The following is an 18,570-nucleotide window of genomic DNA, read 5'->3' as shown; positions in this document are numbered from 1 at the left end:
TCCTCCAACCCTGGCCTTTGCCATGTGCCAAACATCGACTTCCCCGCCCGGGATTAGCCCGGCTGCTTGCACGGCGGGGGCACCGAGGCCGATGGGCCCCGGCCCAGTCCGGGTGCGCCGCTCAAGGGCTTCAACAATCGTCACCACCGGGGAATCCAAAAACACGCCCGGAACAGCCGGGGCCGGCGCGCTGCCGACCGGCACGGCACAGCCCCGTCCCCCCGGTGCCCCCCCGCCGCGGGGCCCCTTCCCCAGCGCCGCCCCCGCCGCCTTTGTGCGCGGCGCGGGGCAGCCCCGCGCCCGCCTGCGCCCGCCCCCGGGTGAGGCGTTGGGAGACGGTCCCTTACGCAGGAAAGTTCGGCGTCGGTTTCAAGGCTCCTCCCTCCGGTGAAGGCAGACTGCGGGGCGCCTGGAAACCGGTCGGAGGGAGCGCGGCGCGGCGAGGCGAGGGGCGCGGGCTCGAGGGGCCGGCACAAATGGTCAGGCGGCGGCGGCGGAGGCGGCGGCGGCGGCGGTAGTCGGAGGCGCGGCGGACGCTGCCGCCGGTGCGGGCAGAGGTGCGCGCTGCGCTCCGCGGCCGCGTGAGCGGCGGCCGGGACTGCCCCGTCCTTGCCCGCCGCTCCCTTCATGAGTCGCAAGTTCGGGCCGGGAGGAGCAGCGGCGGCGGCGGCGGCGGCGGCGGCGGCGGCGGGGCGGCGGGAGCCCGGCAGGGCAGGCGGCACCGACTGAGCATGGCCGAGCGGCGCGGGCCGGCGGTGACCGGCGGCGGGGAAGTTGGCAGCGGCCGGTGCCCGGGGCTGCCGCTGCTGCTGGTGCTGCTGTGGGCGGCGGCGCTGCCGCCGGCCGGGGGGCAGCTGCCGGCGTCGCAGTACAAACGGCGAGCGGGGTATCTCCATCCCTGACCACGGCTACTGCCAGCCCATCTCCATCCCTCTCTGCACTGACATCGCCTACAACCAGACCATCATGCCCAACCTGCTGGGCCACACCAACCAGGAGGACGCGGGGCTGGAGGTGCACCAGTTCTACCCGCTGGTGAAGGTGCAGTGCTCGGCCGAGCTCAAGTTCTTCCTCTGCTCCATGTACGCGCCCGTGTGCACCGTGCTGGAGCAGGCCCTGCCGCCCTGCCGCTCTCTCTGCGAGCGGGCCCGCCAGGGCTGCGAGGCCCTCATGAACAAGTTCGGCTTCCAGTGGCCCGACACGCTGCGCTGCGAAAAGTTCCCGGTGCACGGGGCCGGCGAGCTCTGCGTGGGGCAGAACGCCTCTGAGCGCGGCACCCCCACGCCCGCCCTGCGCCCCGAGAGCTGGACCAGCAACCCGCACCGCGGGGGCGCCGGCGGCGGGCCCGGGGGCCCGGGACCCGGCGAGCCCCGCGGGCGCTTCACCTGCCCGCGGGCGCTGAAGGTGCCCTCCTACCTGAACTACCGCTTCTTGGAGAGAAGGACTGCGGGGCACCCTGCGAGCCCGGCCGCCTCTATGGGCTCATGTACTTCGGGCCCGAGGAGCTGCGCTTCTCCCGCACCTGGATCGGCATCTGGTCCGTGCTCTGCTGTGCCTCCACCCTCTTCACCGTCCTCACCTACTTGGTGGACATGAAGCGATTCAGCTACCCCGAGCGGCCCATCATCTTCCTCTCAGGCTGCTACACGGCGGTGGCCGTGGCCTACATCGCCGGCTTCCTCCTGGAGGAGAGGGTGGTCTGCAACGAGCGCTTTGCCGAGGACGGTTCCCGCACCGTGGCGCAGGGCACGAAGCGGGAGGGCTGCACCATCCTCTTCATGATGCTCTATTTCTTTGGCATGGCCAGCTCCATCTGGTGGGTCATCCTCTCCCTTACCTGGTTCCTTGCTGCTGGCATGAAATGGGGCCATGAGGCCATTGAGGCCAACTCCCAGTACTTTCATCTGGCCGCCTGGGCCGTGCCGGCCATCAAGACCATCACCATCCTTGCCCTGGGACAAGTGGATGGGGACGTCCTCAGTGGCGTCTGCTTTGTGGGCATCAACAACGTGGATGCCCTGAGGGGCTTTGTGCTGGCCCCCTTGTTCGTCTACCTGTTCATCGGTACCTCTTTCCTGCTCGCTGGCTTTGTGTCCCTCTTCAGGATCCGGACCATCATGAAGCATGACGGCACCAAGACAGAAAAGCTGGAGAAGCTCATGGTGAGGATAGGCATCTTCAGCGTCCTCTACACGGTGCCGGCCACCATCGTCATTGCCTGCTATTTTTACGAGCAAGCTTTTAGGGAACAGTGGGAGAGGAGCTGGGTCACGCAGAGCTGTAAGAGCTATGCCATTCCCTGCCCCAACAATCACAGCGGCCACCACCCGCCCATGAGCCCCGACTTCACGGTCTTCATGATCAAGTATCTCATGACCTTGATCGTGGGCATCACCTCGGGCTTCTGGATCTGGTCTGGGAAAACCCTGAACTCCTGGAGGAAGTTTTACACCAGGCTCACCAACAGCAAACAGGGCGAGACCACCGTCTGAGACCCCTGCTTGCTAGGCTAGGGAGATGCGGGTAGGCAGAGGACTGAGGCTCTGCCTCGGGAAGCAGCTCCTTATCCAGCCTGGGCAAATTTTTTGGGACTGCGAGTGGCTTCCGCAGGCGGTGGGGAGCGGAGGACGAGCTGGGGGGACCCCAGTGCCTGGGATCTCCGGGCTCTGCCCTCCCCGCGCCGCTCAGGCTGTCTCCTGTAGGAGCTGAACGCACTGTCAGGTTGGGGGAGAGGGATGTAAATAGCCTCTGTAAGATTTTGTAAGTATATTTGTATTTAAATTACAAAAAACCTCACTTTTTTAATTATTTAGGACACTTCTAACCCGTTTGCGGATTTTACTTCCTCGCTTCCCCTCCCCTTTTTTTTTTATTTAAAGAAAAAAAGTCTTTGGATTTTTATTTCGTAGGGCAGGATGGGAAAAGCTGCCGGTAAGAGAATCGAAAACAAATCCCCTTCTTCTCCCCCACACAGGTTTTGTAATGGCTTTGCTTGGAATTTCAGCTGCATGAGCGGCAGGGCCCGGAGCGGGGCTGCGGCCGGGGGCGCCTCCTGCCCCGGGCTGGGGCTGGGTCCCGGTCCCGGTCCCGGTCCCGGCCGCGGCCCGCCCGCGGTAGCGTGGAGGTGGGGATGGGGAGGAGCGCCGCTTCCCGCCCCGGCCCCGGCCCCGTGTGGGGAGCACGGACCCCTGCCCGGCCCCGTACGGGGCGGACGGAAAACCGCCCGGCCGTGGCGCAGGGACGGCGCTGCACCGAGTCCCGGCCCCGGTACGCCTTTCTGGGGTACAAACAACAGCCCTGCTCGGGGTGGGCCGGCCTCTCTGTGGAGGGAGAGCCCCTCACAGTGCCCGGGGCTGGGGCGGCCGCCGCCCGTCCGCGACTGGGGTTACGGGGTCTGGCCATGCCGCGCATGGCTCGGGAGGAGGTGGCCCGGTTCGGTGTAGGAGTTTGGGTTCAGCACCGCCTGCACCTGTAGCACCTCCGATGGCTCGGGAGATGGATGGCGACAGCAATACACCGAAAGTCCCTCCTGTTGCTGTGGTTTTTTTCTAAGTCCGCTCTCCAGTCCAGGGGCGCCCCGCGAGTGCTCCTACCGCCGCCTGCCGCGTTCCCTCCCCGCCGGGCTGCTGCCGGCTGGAGTCAGCAGGATCAGGAAATACGGGCTCAGTGAAAAGAGCTTCATCGGAATAAAACGTAGCATTCAGTTCGGGCCTTTTGTTTGTTTCCCCCCTGCTCCCTAGTTATATTCATACCCCGGCTCTTCATATCGGAAACACTGGAGCCATTGCCATTCCTCTGAATTTTGATTCATTGCGATTTAATTCATTACACATTATGAGGGTGTGATGATTTTTGCCAGTAGTAAAAACAATGGAAAGGAAAACAAAACCAGAATGCTTAAGCACTCTGGTGAGATGTGAGACCTGAAAGAACCTCTGCTGTCTTTTTTCCCCTCTTTTTTCAGTACAGAAATAATATTGCATAGTGCAAGGATAAGATACCATGTGTGCAGTGTATCTACTACCTTGTATGCTCCTGGGTGTGTGGGATTGTGCTTCTAATACATTAAAAAAGTTAAAGAGAAAATTGTAACTTTCAACAGATGCATTTGAATATGTAGACCTCTGTATGAAAAACAGCAGAATGCTTCTCTCCCGACTGTATTGTTTTAAACTTTTTTTTATATTACAAATGCCTGTATTTAGGTTCATAAACATTATCTATGGCTACCATACCCTGAAATGGAAAATTATTTTAATTTGGTATGCATTTATTTCTGTTCATTATCACAAGATCATCTATATTTATAGAGGAATAGAAATTTATATATATTAAATACCATATTTTTAATTTCTCTGAAATAAATTGAGGTTTTGTACAAAACTATCTTGTCCCTTTACGTATTCCTCCAACTCATACTGTGTGAAAGCAGTGTATATACTACAAGATATGTGGGATTCCTTTTTTCTTTTCTTATGTTGAGTTCACGAATTCAGTGTAGGAATTCATTGTACGTTTTGGTTTTTATCTCTGGGCTGGTCTAGATTAATCCTTCAAAAGAAGTAATGTAAACTGTTCAAGATCTCTGACAGGGTATGGTCGGTGGTGTGAAATGCAAGAAGAGATCTGCTGTATGGCAGGAGAAGAAAGAAGCTCACCAGTTCTTTTTTGGTGGGTTTGGTGGGGTTTCTTTGGATTTTGTTTTTGGTTTGGTTTTTTGTGGTTTTTTTTTTTGTTGTTGTTGCAGAAAAGGGTTCTCTCAACTTAGCCTTTCTTCTCCTTTTCCTATTAAAACAAAAAAAAATCTCAGTGCTTAAAATGACTCTCAAACTATGTCGCAATATTGTCTGAATGTTTTAATGAGTAAAATAGTTTTATTTTCCTGAATTTGGAATGTTTGGTTAATCCAGAGTTAAATGTTCATGGAAGCATTTCAGCTTTATGGAAAGTATGCATATTCTTTAACCTTTTAACACAATACATTTTTTTTCCCTCTCTTTTTTTTCTGTAATTAATTGTTTGAAGTGCCATTCAGTAGGTGTGGGTTTATTAGGAAAGACTGGTTAATTATCAAACTTGATTTTTTATTTTTAGTGTTAATGAGCTAGTAAAGCATTTCATTCTGTAGATCTGGAGGCAAATACAAATGATTTTTGGCTTGTTTACTTTTTTCAAATCATGATGCATAAACAGCCATAGAGAAGTGAGGGAAGCTTAACAGAATTTCTCTAAGGTGAGACAAGGGGGCAGGATTTTCTCATTGTTTTAAAATTCATTCTACATAAACATAATTCCTGCTTTCTCAGATATTTGGACATTTTTCTCAAGGTTCTTTTTTCCTCCTTTTTGGAGGGTGTAGTTCAGCATTTAGAATTGTGCTGGTCAGCACTCTGCTATGACCTGAAGTGCGAGCCATTCACTTTCAGTTGCAATGGAATTCTTGTTCTCACTGTATAATTACATTTCAGCCGTTTGGCTGATTTGTTTTCTTGCAACAATGTGATTTATTTATGCATGGGAGAATACATTTATTTGTAACAGAGATGATGTATTCATAGTAGGGATATGAAGACCAATTTTTAAAAATACTTCTCAGAAATGAATAATGGAATTTTTTGTACAGTAAGTAAAATGTCAGTATTTACAGTTCATTATTTGCAGCAGATATGGATCCCCTTCAGTTTTCTGGATTTTTTTTTTTTTCAGAGCTGAACCTCCATGTCCAATCTTGGTTATTTTAATAAGTGTACTAGAGAGCACAATATGTTCATAAATCTGTTGAAAGAGCACCCCCTGCTTTTTGTTTGCTAATTTTTGTGACCCTTCACAGGGCAGTAATTTGCAAAGGTCACAGTCATCACAGAATGCTGTGGTGCTGTGTGGCTCATCCATCTTTTTATATTTTATTTCTCAACACATAATGGTATTTCAGATGCTTTATTAATATGATACAAAGATGTCTTTTGCATGGGGCATCAGTAATGGTTTACTGTTAAAAAAAAATCTGTCCGTTGCTCCAGGGGGTTTAGATGGGGGTTTTTACAACATAGTCTGGGTAATTGATGTGCCATGGTTACAAGAGAAAGTATCAGAATACAAAGAAGCAGTTTTGCCCACTTCTCTTGTCCCTGACAAGGTTAATAGAAGAACAAAACTGGTATAACAAAGTTTTTTGGCTAAAGTTCTTGTTGAGGCATTCCATACTCAGCAGCTTTGCTTTCTCTCATGGGATATATTTATACTCTAAAATGAAGGGACACTCAGAATCACCATTCCCCTGAAGAGGGCTGTAGCCTGAAGAGCTGGGGATGTTGGTTTACTGTTCATCCTTCAGTAACAGTAATGCTCTTTAATGTAGTGGCAAATTTGTGGTATTGGAATGAAATTATATGCTGTTTCCATAACAAATCCTATTGGGAAGGAGAAGGATTTCTGGTTTGTTCATATAGTAATGCCCAAAATGTCTGGTATATGCACATATTTGTGTGTGTTTGTGTTGTGTTTGGTTTTGGTTTCTTTCAGTAGAGGGAAAGACTGAAATCTAGTGGGGCTCAATTCTCCCCTTTGGATGATCCTCACCCTTCTGCTGCCATCCCTTTGCACTTTTAAAAAAAAGTAGTATTTAAAGGGATGATAATTGGGTATGAGAAGAGACTGCTGTTTATTTACAGGATGAGTGTTTTTCAAAATAGGCTATGGGCTAGTATCTCATCAGTCTTTTGCCAGTGCCAGTCACAAGAAACAACTTCCAGATTGACACTGTAGTCCTTTTGAAAAGGTGTGCACCCTGAAGCTGACCAGAGAAAGTAATCATGGGTTTGGCATTACACATGCTTTAAAATTATTGAGAGTATTCTTGCAAGAAGTTTGCATTTGTGTGATGTAACTCTTCCATCCCAGTGCTGCTTGGCCTTGGAAAGAGCTTCAGCGAGCAAAACTCAAGACAGATGAAGAGGAGCTAAGTAAAGAGTTTAAATGCTTACCTATCCAAATAAGGGAACTGAGGCACAGCTCTGTTTTTATCATTAATTTACCCTCTAGTGCTCAGGCACTGAAATTGCATTTTATTTGACAGATGTTTCCAATGACAGCACTACACAACTGGCAATACTGTGCAAAATCAGTTCTGAATATCAGCCTCACCCCCCCTTTTAATTTTCCTAGATTTTGTTGGTTGCTGTTTGCATTGCTGGACCCAGAGCATCATTGTTCTGTGTGTTGTGCAAACTTGGAGTCAATGGATCATATGGATTCTGAATTCAAATGTTGATTCAAAAATGCAAGTTGGTAATCTGCTGGGTCCCGTTAGAAGAGAGGGTTGGTCTTGCATCCATAGCTGTGAGAGTTTTTCATATTTGTAAGTCTCTTGCCTCTGTTGTTCATCAGTTGAGCTGTAAGGCTTAGGCAATGTTACATGCTCATTTGGAGAAGGAGAACTTTGTTTTTCTTGCTTTGGACTGACCCCTTTGCTGTTTCTGTTTTTACAGCATAAAAGAGAAATGCGTTGTTCTGAAGCTCCTGATCAATTCTGAAATAGCAGTACCATAATTTAAAAATGGGTTAGCAGGTTTAGGAAGCAAGAATTGTCTTACAGCTGAGGCCTTGGTTTTCACAGTTTAGTTTTTAGAAGTCTACAGGCATTTTAAGATGTGAAATAGCTTCTTAAGGACAAACTAAGCATGCCAGGATTAGGTCCTGGACACAGTGCAAGCATTATGAGCCCCATATTCATTTGTGAATGGTGTTAAACACCATCACCACCCACTGATGGTGTTAAAGCAGACTAGATAAGTCGTGCAAGAAAAAAGGAAAGGCATAATTTCATTTACCTGCCAGCTTAAATTCATTCTGCACCTTTTGTCATTTGAGGTCACTAAATGGAGAAGCAAATGTAATTTCTGTCATATGAGAGAGATTTCAGTGAATTAGCAAAATAGACCTTAATAATCAATATGTAATTGCAAGTGTAACACCTTCCAGATAAAAGCAATACAGCTTTGTTAGTTCAGTTGTAGACAATGCTTTAAAAAAATTTAAATACTTTTAAACATGCTGAATTTGTAGGCCATGACAACTGTGTTTCAGATCCCAACTTGTGTTTATTCTAAACTTCCAGTGTAACCACATCAGAGAGTCTTCCAGACATGAGGTCTTGCCTTTGTTTGCATTCAAATCAGCAGCATTAAGTTGCTTATCTTGAGGTTGGGTAAATAAACTCTAGTTTTCTACTCAGACAACACTTAATGAAGACCCAGACGCACATTCAGCTACTGACCTCTTATGAAGTGAGACCCTTACAAGCCTTGCCTTTTACCTGTATCCTAAGGCTTTGTTGCAATGTATGAAAAGTATTGGGCATGATTTAGCTTCACTAAGGTGAAAACAACACCTTAACCATTAAATTGATGTAAACATACTGCATTGGGAGGCTTCTGTCAGCCACCATGTAAAGTATTTTTGATGGGTTGTCTTAGAAATAACTTCTTCAGAAGTGCTGAAGTGATAGACTTTTATTTGCAATTAGCTGTCATTTGGATGGTTGCATTATTATACATCATAAATGTCTGCAGCATTTAATAAGGTTTTATCCTAGGCTAACATAGAATGCTACCCTATGTCAAAAGTGCAGCACAGTAGGTGGAATTCATCCTCCTTATGGTATCACCAGGATCCCCTTGGGTGAGAGAGAAGGGTATTTTTGTCTAGTTCTAGTATATCATGGCTAATACTAATTACTTGCTGCACCACATAGTTAGAAATATTTATGGGGTAGCTTAATGACAACGACCACAAGAAAAATGAAAATGTCCTGTATCTTGCAGGTGGGATGTCTTGATGCTCTTTTGTTCCATACTTGTGTAATTCAGATCCCATATAACTGTTTTACATCCCGTGACTCAGTGCTAGTCTCACTGGCTGTGTTTACCTGAGACTAAAAGTATGGCTCAATGATGCTCTATGACTTGTCATGTTTTCTTGTTCAGGTTGAGTACTATTGCTTTGTTACTGGTATCTTGTTTGAGCTCCACTACCAGGCTCAGAACACTACAGCAGTTGGAAGCAGGACTGCCAGCCACAGGACTGTGCAGTGCATTTGAGCAACAGAGGAAGATGCCAATCCCCACCTGGCACCTTGCCCACCCCTGGTTCAATGCCTGTAGCTCCACTGGGTACTGGTCTGTCACTCTCACTCAGAAGAAGTGTTGGCCTTTTCCTGCAAACTCCATATCTGGATGCCCCACTGGCAGCAGTACTGCTGAGACTGTGCTGAATTGGCTCATTTTCCTGGCTGCCCAAGCAGTGTGCTGGCTCTTTTGCTTTTTCCCCACCTACCTAGGGTGGAGACTATCCTGGCTGCTCTTAATCCCTGCATTTGATGGAGGAAAGTTACAGGCAGTATGTGCCATTACAACATCCCCAGCCAACCTACTGTGGCTCCTGTTCTACTGCTCTCTTGCCTGTTACTCTCAGGTAACTACTCTGGAAGTTTCCTTGCTCCAACCATTGTCAGAGTAGAACTTTGTCAGATCCCCATTTATTGTTGAGAACTGACTGTGCAGTGTTCATCACATTCATCACAAAATCATTGCTGTCCAGACAGAGAAGAGACTTGCTCTCAAGGCATTTGACAGCTTCTTTATTCATGACATTTCACTGTTAAATACAGGCACAAAGATTATCCCAAAGGAGCTGATCTTGAGTTAATACTAACAGGACAGAGTGGGCAGGTAAGAATTTTCCAGTTGTTCAAATTAAAATATTACTGCGCATTGTGGTAAATTCACTCTATGTGAAATTGAGAAGAAAAGGCTGCAGCACACCATTATGATTGCCTTCAGAAAAATGAGTGTTTCATCTATAGCCTAGTCATTTACAACTGCATCTAAAGAGGAAATAATAAGCCAACACAAAACCTCAAGGTGGGTTTCTCAAAATATTTATATAAATGAAAAATTGCAGGAAAACCAGCTCATCACAAAGTCAGATTTTGCTATGGCTCTTGTTAACTTCTCAGTACTTAGTTTTCTATAATGGTGAAAGCTTTGCTTTTATTTTCTGTGAATGGGGAGGGTAATTAGTCTCTTCTTAGCATGAAGCTGTCTCTTAAAAGACTGTAAGTAGTTTATTTATTTACTTCTTAATTAAGAAAATAGCTATTCTAATTCTGAGGGAAGTGAAAGAAAATTTTGCAACCTGCTCAAAGGTTTAGCATTTTGTAGGATTGGGTACTTCACTGTTAACAAAACTAACAGAAGCAAATGGTGCTCAGTTGTAAGAAAATGGATTCTGACCAATTCCAGTAAGGAGTTGCAACTGGGATGACTTAACGTTGTGTCTGAGCGCCATCTCCACTTCCTGACACAAAGATTTGCAGTTCTGGAGTGGTGAAGCATACCAGTTCTCAGCCCACATATGACAGCAGATGGGGAGTGCTGTGCTGAGCACTGCTAAGCCTGGAGTCCTTGGTGTTGTGTTGTGTCCAGGTGCGAGGGCACGGGGGAGAGAGATGGAAATCAGGGCCTGGGTAGGCAGTGAGCTGTGATGTGCAGGCAAGGAAAGGTCAGGGAGGCAGGAGGAGGAGGAGGGACTGCCAAGGGGGGAGGCAGTAGGAGATGGTTGTCTGCACAAGCCAGGTTTGAGATGATGAACTGGGAACTTGTGGCAGTGCAGGATTTGTGCCTCTTTTCCCAAAGGTAGCTGAAGACCACCATAACTCAGATGTGGGAAGGGGATGGCTCTCCAGAGCATGCAGAAACCATGGGCAGGTCCTCTAGCACATGCCCCAGAGTCACGGAAGATGGAGGCAGGGAAACAGCTTGTCTGGGTGTTTCGGAATCCCGACAAGACACACCCTCTTTGTTGCATCATGGAAGAGGGAGAAGCAGAGTAGGCTGCAAAGCTGGGGCTGAGGTGATGGTGGGATGGGGACCAGGGCAAGGCAAGGAGCCCAGCCAGAGCCAGTTCTCTCTAGATGGCAACCACAAGGCTTCCACAGGTTTCCCTGGATCCTGTTTTCCACTCCAAGATTAAAAATCTCCCTACAGGGGAAAATGGAAAGGAAATTGTGTGGTAAGCTTTGCTATGTTTCCAGCTGACTATTTCCATAGAAGTGGGCAGCTGGGCCCAGTGTTTCTTAAGATATCTTTACAGTAAGAGTAAAATCCCAGCTCTGTTGAAGGCAACAGGCAATTGTGAACCTCCTGTTGGCCTCATGAGGGCTGTAATTTCATCTTGGCTTCAAGATGCATTAGGAAGTGCATGGAGATCCTGGGAACAGAAAAAGGAAAAGTCAAGAATAAAGATTTCTCATCCAAAAGTTGTTCACAGTGCTTAGTTAGTTTCATCAGAAATTCAAAATGTTTTCAATGTTTTTCTGATCCTATTTACCAAGGTTATATAGGTACTATCCAGGGGCAGACGTTATCTAAGCATCTGAGACTTCAGTACCTCAGTCCTCTGTTTTGTAAAAAAAGAGGTTAGTTTCTCAAAAATGGTCAGTTACGAAATGCTTGTTTTGATTTTAGGGTCCTTAAAGAAAAAAAAGTAATAATCTCTGTTTGAAATGGGGAACTTTTACTTCTATGTGTGCTGACAATCTGAATGTCTAGCAGGTATTCCTACTATAATTTGGTTTTCCATTTCTTTGTAAAAGTCCCATTTTATACTTTTTCAGAAGTGTTGTTTTCCTGCAGCAGTTCTGGAAATAGTTTTTCTGTCTCAGCCAGCAAGAGGATGTGCACCATTTGTGAAGGCAGCCTGGAGAGCAGGCACAGGCAAACTGCAAAACAACATTACTTGTGGAATTAACACTTCATGTTGACACCCATTAAAAATATTCAGAGATTGACTCAGCCTGCCCATGTTGCACAAATAACATGCTTGGCTCTGAATGATTCAAGATCTTATCTGCTCTCAGCACAAGTTCACTGTGGAGGGCCTGATCCTGTTCTCATTAACCTACAAAGGAGTTTTGCTGCACACTTCAAAGAGAATTACATGAGCAGCATTTGCAGGAAAGCACACATGGTTCCTGTACCTTTTCCCCTTTTTCTTTCTCTTTTTAAAAAATTATATTCCAAACTACAACAAAACAAACCAAAAAAAGTAGGCTAGGAAGCAGTCAAAATAAAGCTGCTGTCTGTCGTTGCTTGAGAGCTCTGTTTGTTTGGCGTTCTTAAGTGCAAATTGAGAGTAGAAACCAGAAATAGCTGAGAAGGGTTTGGTTATATTTGTAGCTGAGTACCCTCAATTCCCATCATCTCCATAACAGGAGCCTTGCACGGCCCATGGTATTTCTTTTCACCTTGCACAAGTATTTGCAATGATCTGGAGCAGAGCCGGTGTGTGCAGTCACTGATAATGTATCCATGTAAACAGCAGGGCCTGTGGAGGTCACTGCAAACAGCTCCACTAAGCCCCTGGGAAGGCAACCACGTTCCTTCTTCTTTTCCCTGTGCACAGCTTTTGAAAAGGAGGAGGCACGTATAGAGGAGGGATGGGACTGAGCAACCACTGGGGATTTTGTTTGGTTTTCTGTTTCTTCCATGCTGACATACGAAATAAGAGGGTGAGTTGACCTGTATTTTGCCCTTATGGTTTTATTGCTTTGTAGAAGAAAAGCCTTGTGGCTGTATAAATATGGTGGTTCCTTTGGCAGAGGGAGCAGCAAGCATGTCACTCAGCCATTCAACACACTTCAGGTGCTCTAAAAACCCTCTTTGTGGTAGAAGGGCATGGCACTCCAAATGCATCACCCACAGTGGTGTACAGCAGTGGGTGCCCCTGGCCCAGAAGAACCATCCCTCCTGTGGAGGCCCAGAGAGACTCTTTGCCTCTACTGTCCCCTTCCTCCATCTCCAGGCCATAACCACAGCATCTGCCTCATTCAGATGGTGATCTCTGCTGCCCATGTTTGCCCATGAGAAAGCCATACAAGACCATCATCTGCTGCTACCTGAAACCCAGTGGTAATGAGATGGTGACAAACTCAGATAGATACTCCCATTGTCTCCCAAATTCAAACCTTTAGACTTCAGTTTAAAGGGTCTTGCATCCCCATTTCCTATTCTCTGTAGCTTGCTCACCTAGTGTCAAAGCTATGAAGTCATCTTCTGTGGGGGATGCTCTGTGCTGTCCTAAGGGAGCAAACATGAATGAGCTTGCTTCTAGTCTTTGAGGGCTTTTTTCCCCCCTGCCCTACTGTTGCCCTGTTTGATTCTCAGTCAGCCTTGCCAACTCCTCACCATGCCAGAAGATGATTTCCTTACCCCCATGCTGCAAACACCCTCTTCCCTCCTGGCTGTGGGCAGGCATCCCTCCAAGCTGTTTCCTTCTCACTTTGGCAAGTCTTCCAACACAAGAATTGAGGCAAATGACATGTGGGGACACGAACCTCTGTTCTTTTCTCTACCACAACTACCTCAGTTACTGGAAACTTTGCTGTTCTCTAGTGGGAGCCAATGAGTGTCACCATCACAGCCTGTATCACTCTTCACAAGTATTCATTGAAATGCAATTCAGGCTTAGCATGCCAAGTGGACTTAGAGCAGATATGTGGACCCAAAACTTAAGGCAAACAGAGTAGGAATAGGACTCAAATTTTCTGTATCTCCCTTGTATATCCTGATAAATAGATTATTCTGAGGATGTGTCCTCTCTTTTTACAATGAAACTGCTAAGCACCTGAGGTTTCTCATAATGAAAGATGGGAAGAAGTCTGAAATGGAAAAATTTCTGAGGACAGGTAGGTGACCTGTTTTCCAGGCCTTAGTAGGTGACCTCTTTTAGGTTGGCTCTTACACTCTGTGCTGTCTTCTTTCTGGTGTCAGGAGAACCCAAAAACCTTTCTGAAGACTTGTTTGGATGGTTCTGCTCTGAGTTCTTCTGGTGGGCATCATCAGGGATGTTCATGGGGAGGCCCAGAGAGCACCCTAACTACTGGTGTGAAGACTGGGGGCAGCAGCCTGGCTGTCAGAAGCTGCAGTGTGCAGTAGTTAGTTGGGAATGCTGCAGGGATGAGCAGAGACATGAGCCCTGCCCGGCTGCTGCTCTGCCCCTCCGGACTGAAAAGGATGTAAGGAAGGACAGCACACAAACGTGACAATAGCTAGTTAAAAAAGCCTTGATGTTCTTCTGTGGTGTTCCTAATGGAAAAAAATGATTTTATATAATCACAAAAACATGTCCTGTGGCAAAAAGCAATCCCTGCTACCTCTGAGTCTGTTTAGAAGATGACATGCTCTTGGCAAATGGTTCAATAGCCACCGAAATGCCCAGTGCATGTTAACGATCTAACCAGTAAGTTATAGGTTCCTATTTTTTTCAATTCATTGAAGAACATTGACGAAACTGCAAACATATGTTTCTGCTGCTAAAGCTTAGTCTTATCACAGTTTGAAAATGTGGAAAATCAATTACATGCTTTGAGTTGCTCCCTTTATTGCTATAAAAGAATTTCTTCATTCTTTCAGGATAGTGTACACTTGGTAACATCTACTGCTAACAGGCTGTTAGGACTTTCTGCTAAATTAATACGCTACAAGTAAACTAAACAGAAGGCCAGTGGAATGCTAAACATCCACTTTCTCCTCTGTTGTGGCTGTGCTGCAGCTTGGGAACCCTCAGCCTTGTTGCTACAACATCTGGACAACATTTGGGGCTGTCTCTCAAGTGCACGGGTGTGCACCTCCGGTGAATTTTAACTTTCAACATCTCTCTGCCTCTAATCTATATTTAATGTTTCATGACTAGTAGTCAAAGAAACTTCAGCTAAATATCAGGTTGGAATGAAAATGATCCTTGGGAAAACACTAATTTTCAGCATTCGCCAGCAAAGTATCAGTGACAGAGACATTCCCATGAGATTTGTAGCCCATTCTCTCACAGTAATAATAATTAAGACTCGTGATTACTGTGCCCACATAATCAAAGATTGCTTCATAAAATGTACTCCCTAAAGGGACGAATTCCCTGCTCCTAACTGGATGTCAGTCAGAGGGATCAGCACCCCCAGGGATCTGGAGTCTTTGCTTGCCCTTTTCATTACTGTGTTGTTAGCATTGTGTTACTTCATATTCTTCTCAATGCAAATGAGTAGGTAATCATGTGTAAATCGTGCCCTCCAGAAGGCACATGTAGTGGGTTTTTTCCCCCAAACCTACCACAGGGATTTCTCACATGGAACATAATTACATCTCTGCCATATGGGCTCATTTATATTCTATTACAGGTTAAGCTAATACGACTCAGAAATATGCTAAAAATACCTCAAAGTATTTTGAGCACTGTCAAAACCCTTGTCATTTCTTTCTTGCCTGTTTGATTGTGAATGAATTTATATTTATTTAGAGATCCATAGTGCCAAGTAACTTCAGAAAAATAAAATCAGACCGGTCTGTGTTGCCCAGTGTCCAAAAAATGCTTTAAATTCTCTCATGACATCCTTCTTCAGTAATGGCAAATAGGTGGGCGAACAATGAAACAGAAAAGCCTCTAAGACATATTTACCTGCAGCAACACCTCAGTGGGTTTTAGATTTCCCAGGAGGAAAGGAATGTGCATTTCAGTAGTGTAGTTTTTTCATCATTAGGCTGGATCAAGTCTGTGTTTGATGTAATTACATTGTCCTGACAAAGCTGTACTTGCACTTTAGCCATTATAAAAGTACAAATCTCTCTGCCCACAGAGGCAGGGCTACTGTGGAAATAACTTTTGCCTAAAAAAATTATAGTAACATAAGAATGGGTCACCTTTAAAACTGGAACCACTGAAGTTTATATGATATTGTTTTCAGAATTGAGGTACTAGATATGAATATGTTATTTTCCAATTTCAGTGGAAATGTTTAATTTCACTGTAAGATTTTATTTGGCAAGAGTTCTTAATCATTATTACTTCACTGATTTTTAAAACTAATACCACTAACCTCTCTGGATAAAGTCTGAGTCTACCGCAATCAATCCTAATTTTATTCTTATTTATACATTTCACCCTTTGAAATTTGATCAGGTTTCCTTTATTTCACTAGCTAAGAAGGAAACATGTAGAAAGTAATATGCAGGTAGGAAGATTAGGCCAGAGGATGGGAGGGGACCTCACTGGACCTTCACATGATACTTCAGATGATACTTTGCAAAAACAGTGACTGACTTTTGTTCCAAAGAGATGCTTGTAAGAAATTGGATCAGAGTTTTGAAGACAGCAGCTGTATGTATCCTATAACCAGGAGATAAAATTCAGTCCTGGTTTATAAAGTCCTTTGAGGTTTTCAGTGATGGAAAATTCTGTGTAGCTATAAAATCCATTCTATAACTATGAAATAAATTCTGGTACCTTTCTAGAATTGCTTAATATATTTCAGAGTGTTGCCAGGAAGTCTTTGCTTTTTTTTTTTTTTCTTTCTGATTTTATTATACTATAGCATAACCTCTTAGATTATTCAACACTTGAACACTAAACTTAATGTCTCCTGAATGCTTTTTGCATATTTTCAGAGAAAAATCATTATTTCTAACACATTGTGCTCAGGCTTCTGCGCAACAAAGTGTGTAAGCAACTAACACTAAGTGTATGAAAAGCCCCCTGGAAGTCAGACACTTACGTATTTTTCTGGATCAAAGCCTAGAAGCTATGATGTCTGTAATTGTGCAATCACATCAGACTCAGAGGAGAGTGTTTCCTTGGAGTTTACCTTGTTCTTAAAAGACATCTTTCAAAATCAGCTGAAACAACAGGGTTTTGGTCAGAGCTGTGCACTGGTCATTGCTGGACAAGGAGAGCAGTCTGACTGTGTTTTTAGTGTAGAAGGGGAAAAATTCAGGCCAGCTACGAGTTTATTACCCAAGAAAAGTATTTCTCCAGCCTTCGTAATTCCTGAAGCAGTGTAAAGGACACTACAGTGATTTCATACATTGGGGAGGAATTAAAAAAAGAATGGTCTCCTGGGTTGTATAACAAAGAGAAAAGAATTTCAAATCTCAGAGCTAATTCCATTAGCTAATGTTTTAATTCAGCAGTCATAGATGTTTGATTAAAGAACCTGCTATATACAATTTATTTTGCAAGTTCTACAGCCCTGATTGAGTAAAAGCATCCTGTGCCCTTGGAAAAACAACCTCTCCTCTCACATGCACAAAAGGGTGTCTTTTTACATGACAACTCCACAGCTTGCTTCCGTTTTCTTCAGGCAAGGTTTTTCATTTTCATTCCACAGTTTCATTTATTGTAAAATAACGACAATCACTGTGGATACTGCACTGAGATGCTGTATTTATGTCATGGTTTTATGCTCATCCCTGGGCATCCACCACTGCTCACGGCTGCAGTGGCAAAAGCTGACAGGCATCCTGACCATCCCCGTGTCACACCAGACCATGAGCAGATGCAGTAAAGGGGGGCACCAAACCAGGTAACAGTATTCCCAAATATTCCAGACAACAACCTTTCCAAGAGAGGGAATGACTTCTAATGTGCCCTCCTAGAGTTCTCCTTTATTAATTGCATGCTGGAAGCAGCAATTTGGTGATATTTGCATTGCATATTTGTCAGCCATATGTCAGTATGTCAATATTTTCTTCCAGAGGGTGGGCAGCCATGGATTTGCAGCAGAGATATCTAGCTGGTGCTGCAGGTATATGCTCAGTTCTGCGTTCTGGGTGAGATGTTTATTTGAAGTTAGTGCCTGGATGGAAAGTTCTGGCCTGCACTGGAAATGGGTGCATTTCATCTTGCATGTGGTTTGCAGGAATAGGTGAATCAAGAGCCTTTGTATGAAAATTTGATTCCTAATATCCACACTGATGTTTTAAATCAACCATTCCTGGATATGTAAATCATCTCATGATTAAGTTTGGATCTTCTTTGTCATTTGATGGATAAATGTGAAATTCTTTTGCTGTCTAATGTGATCTACTGTCTGCTAATACCCAGCTCTCTGAAGCCCTTTGTAAATCATTATAGTTTGCGTCATCTATTTGGCTAACACACAGTGTCTGCTAACACACAGTGTCTGCTTTCCAAAAGTGTGTAGATGATAATCTGTTTTAATACCTGTACAAATCAATTAAATTTATTTTGTGTACTGTTCACTAGCTGCCAAATTGGGTGGAGAATAGAAACACTTAGCAGGGGAATCAGACTCTACATAAATGTGCATTAGATGAGCCTTGCAGTCTGAGTGGGGGAGGATGTGAAATTTAGCATTTAATTTCCTCATCTACAAACAGATTTTAAAAAATGGCTTCCAGAAACAAAAATATAGGGCAGAATTGTAGAGCCCTTACTCATGTTGCTGAGCAGATTCTTATTGGATTTATCCCACTGGAGCTTAATAATATCACCTCCAGGGTGGCTGAAAGGATGCAGAGTTTCTTGCAAGGCACTTTGATGCTTTGTCTACCAGAGAAAGTAGGCAGCATATCTTCAAACCTCCTCATGGGGCCAGACTTCTGACTCTTCTTTGTTGTTTCTGATCACCATCGCTGCAGTGTAGTTTAGGGGCCTGTAAATGTCCAAACTGACTAGTGGTAAAACTGATGGGTGTCCTGAGGTACCTGATGGATTCTGCAAGAG

General features: G+C 45.4%; 1 protein-coding gene across 1 annotated transcript; it reads left to right on the top strand.

Annotated features, from left to right (window-relative positions):
- The first annotated feature begins 699 nt into the window (after positions 1 to 699).
- FZD1 (frizzled class receptor 1) lies at positions 700 to 4,997 on the top strand. The gene is given in 3 exon segments (XM_010399408.3): positions 700 to 872; positions 874 to 1,429; positions 1,432 to 4,997. Coding segments are annotated over 3 exon segments (1,758 nt in total). The 5' UTR covers positions 700 to 731; the 3' UTR covers positions 2,493 to 4,997.
- Positions 4,998 to 18,570: the final 13,573 nt, after the last annotated feature.

The sequence above is a fragment of the Corvus cornix genome, chromosome 2, assembly GCF_000738735.6.
Source record: "Corvus cornix cornix isolate S_Up_H32 chromosome 2, ASM73873v5, whole genome shotgun sequence".
NCBI classification, from domain to species: Eukaryota; Metazoa; Chordata; class Aves; order Passeriformes; family Corvidae; genus Corvus; species Corvus cornix.
The sequence above is the reverse complement of the archived record's forward strand: the minus strand, read 5'-3'. Positions and strand labels throughout refer to the sequence as shown.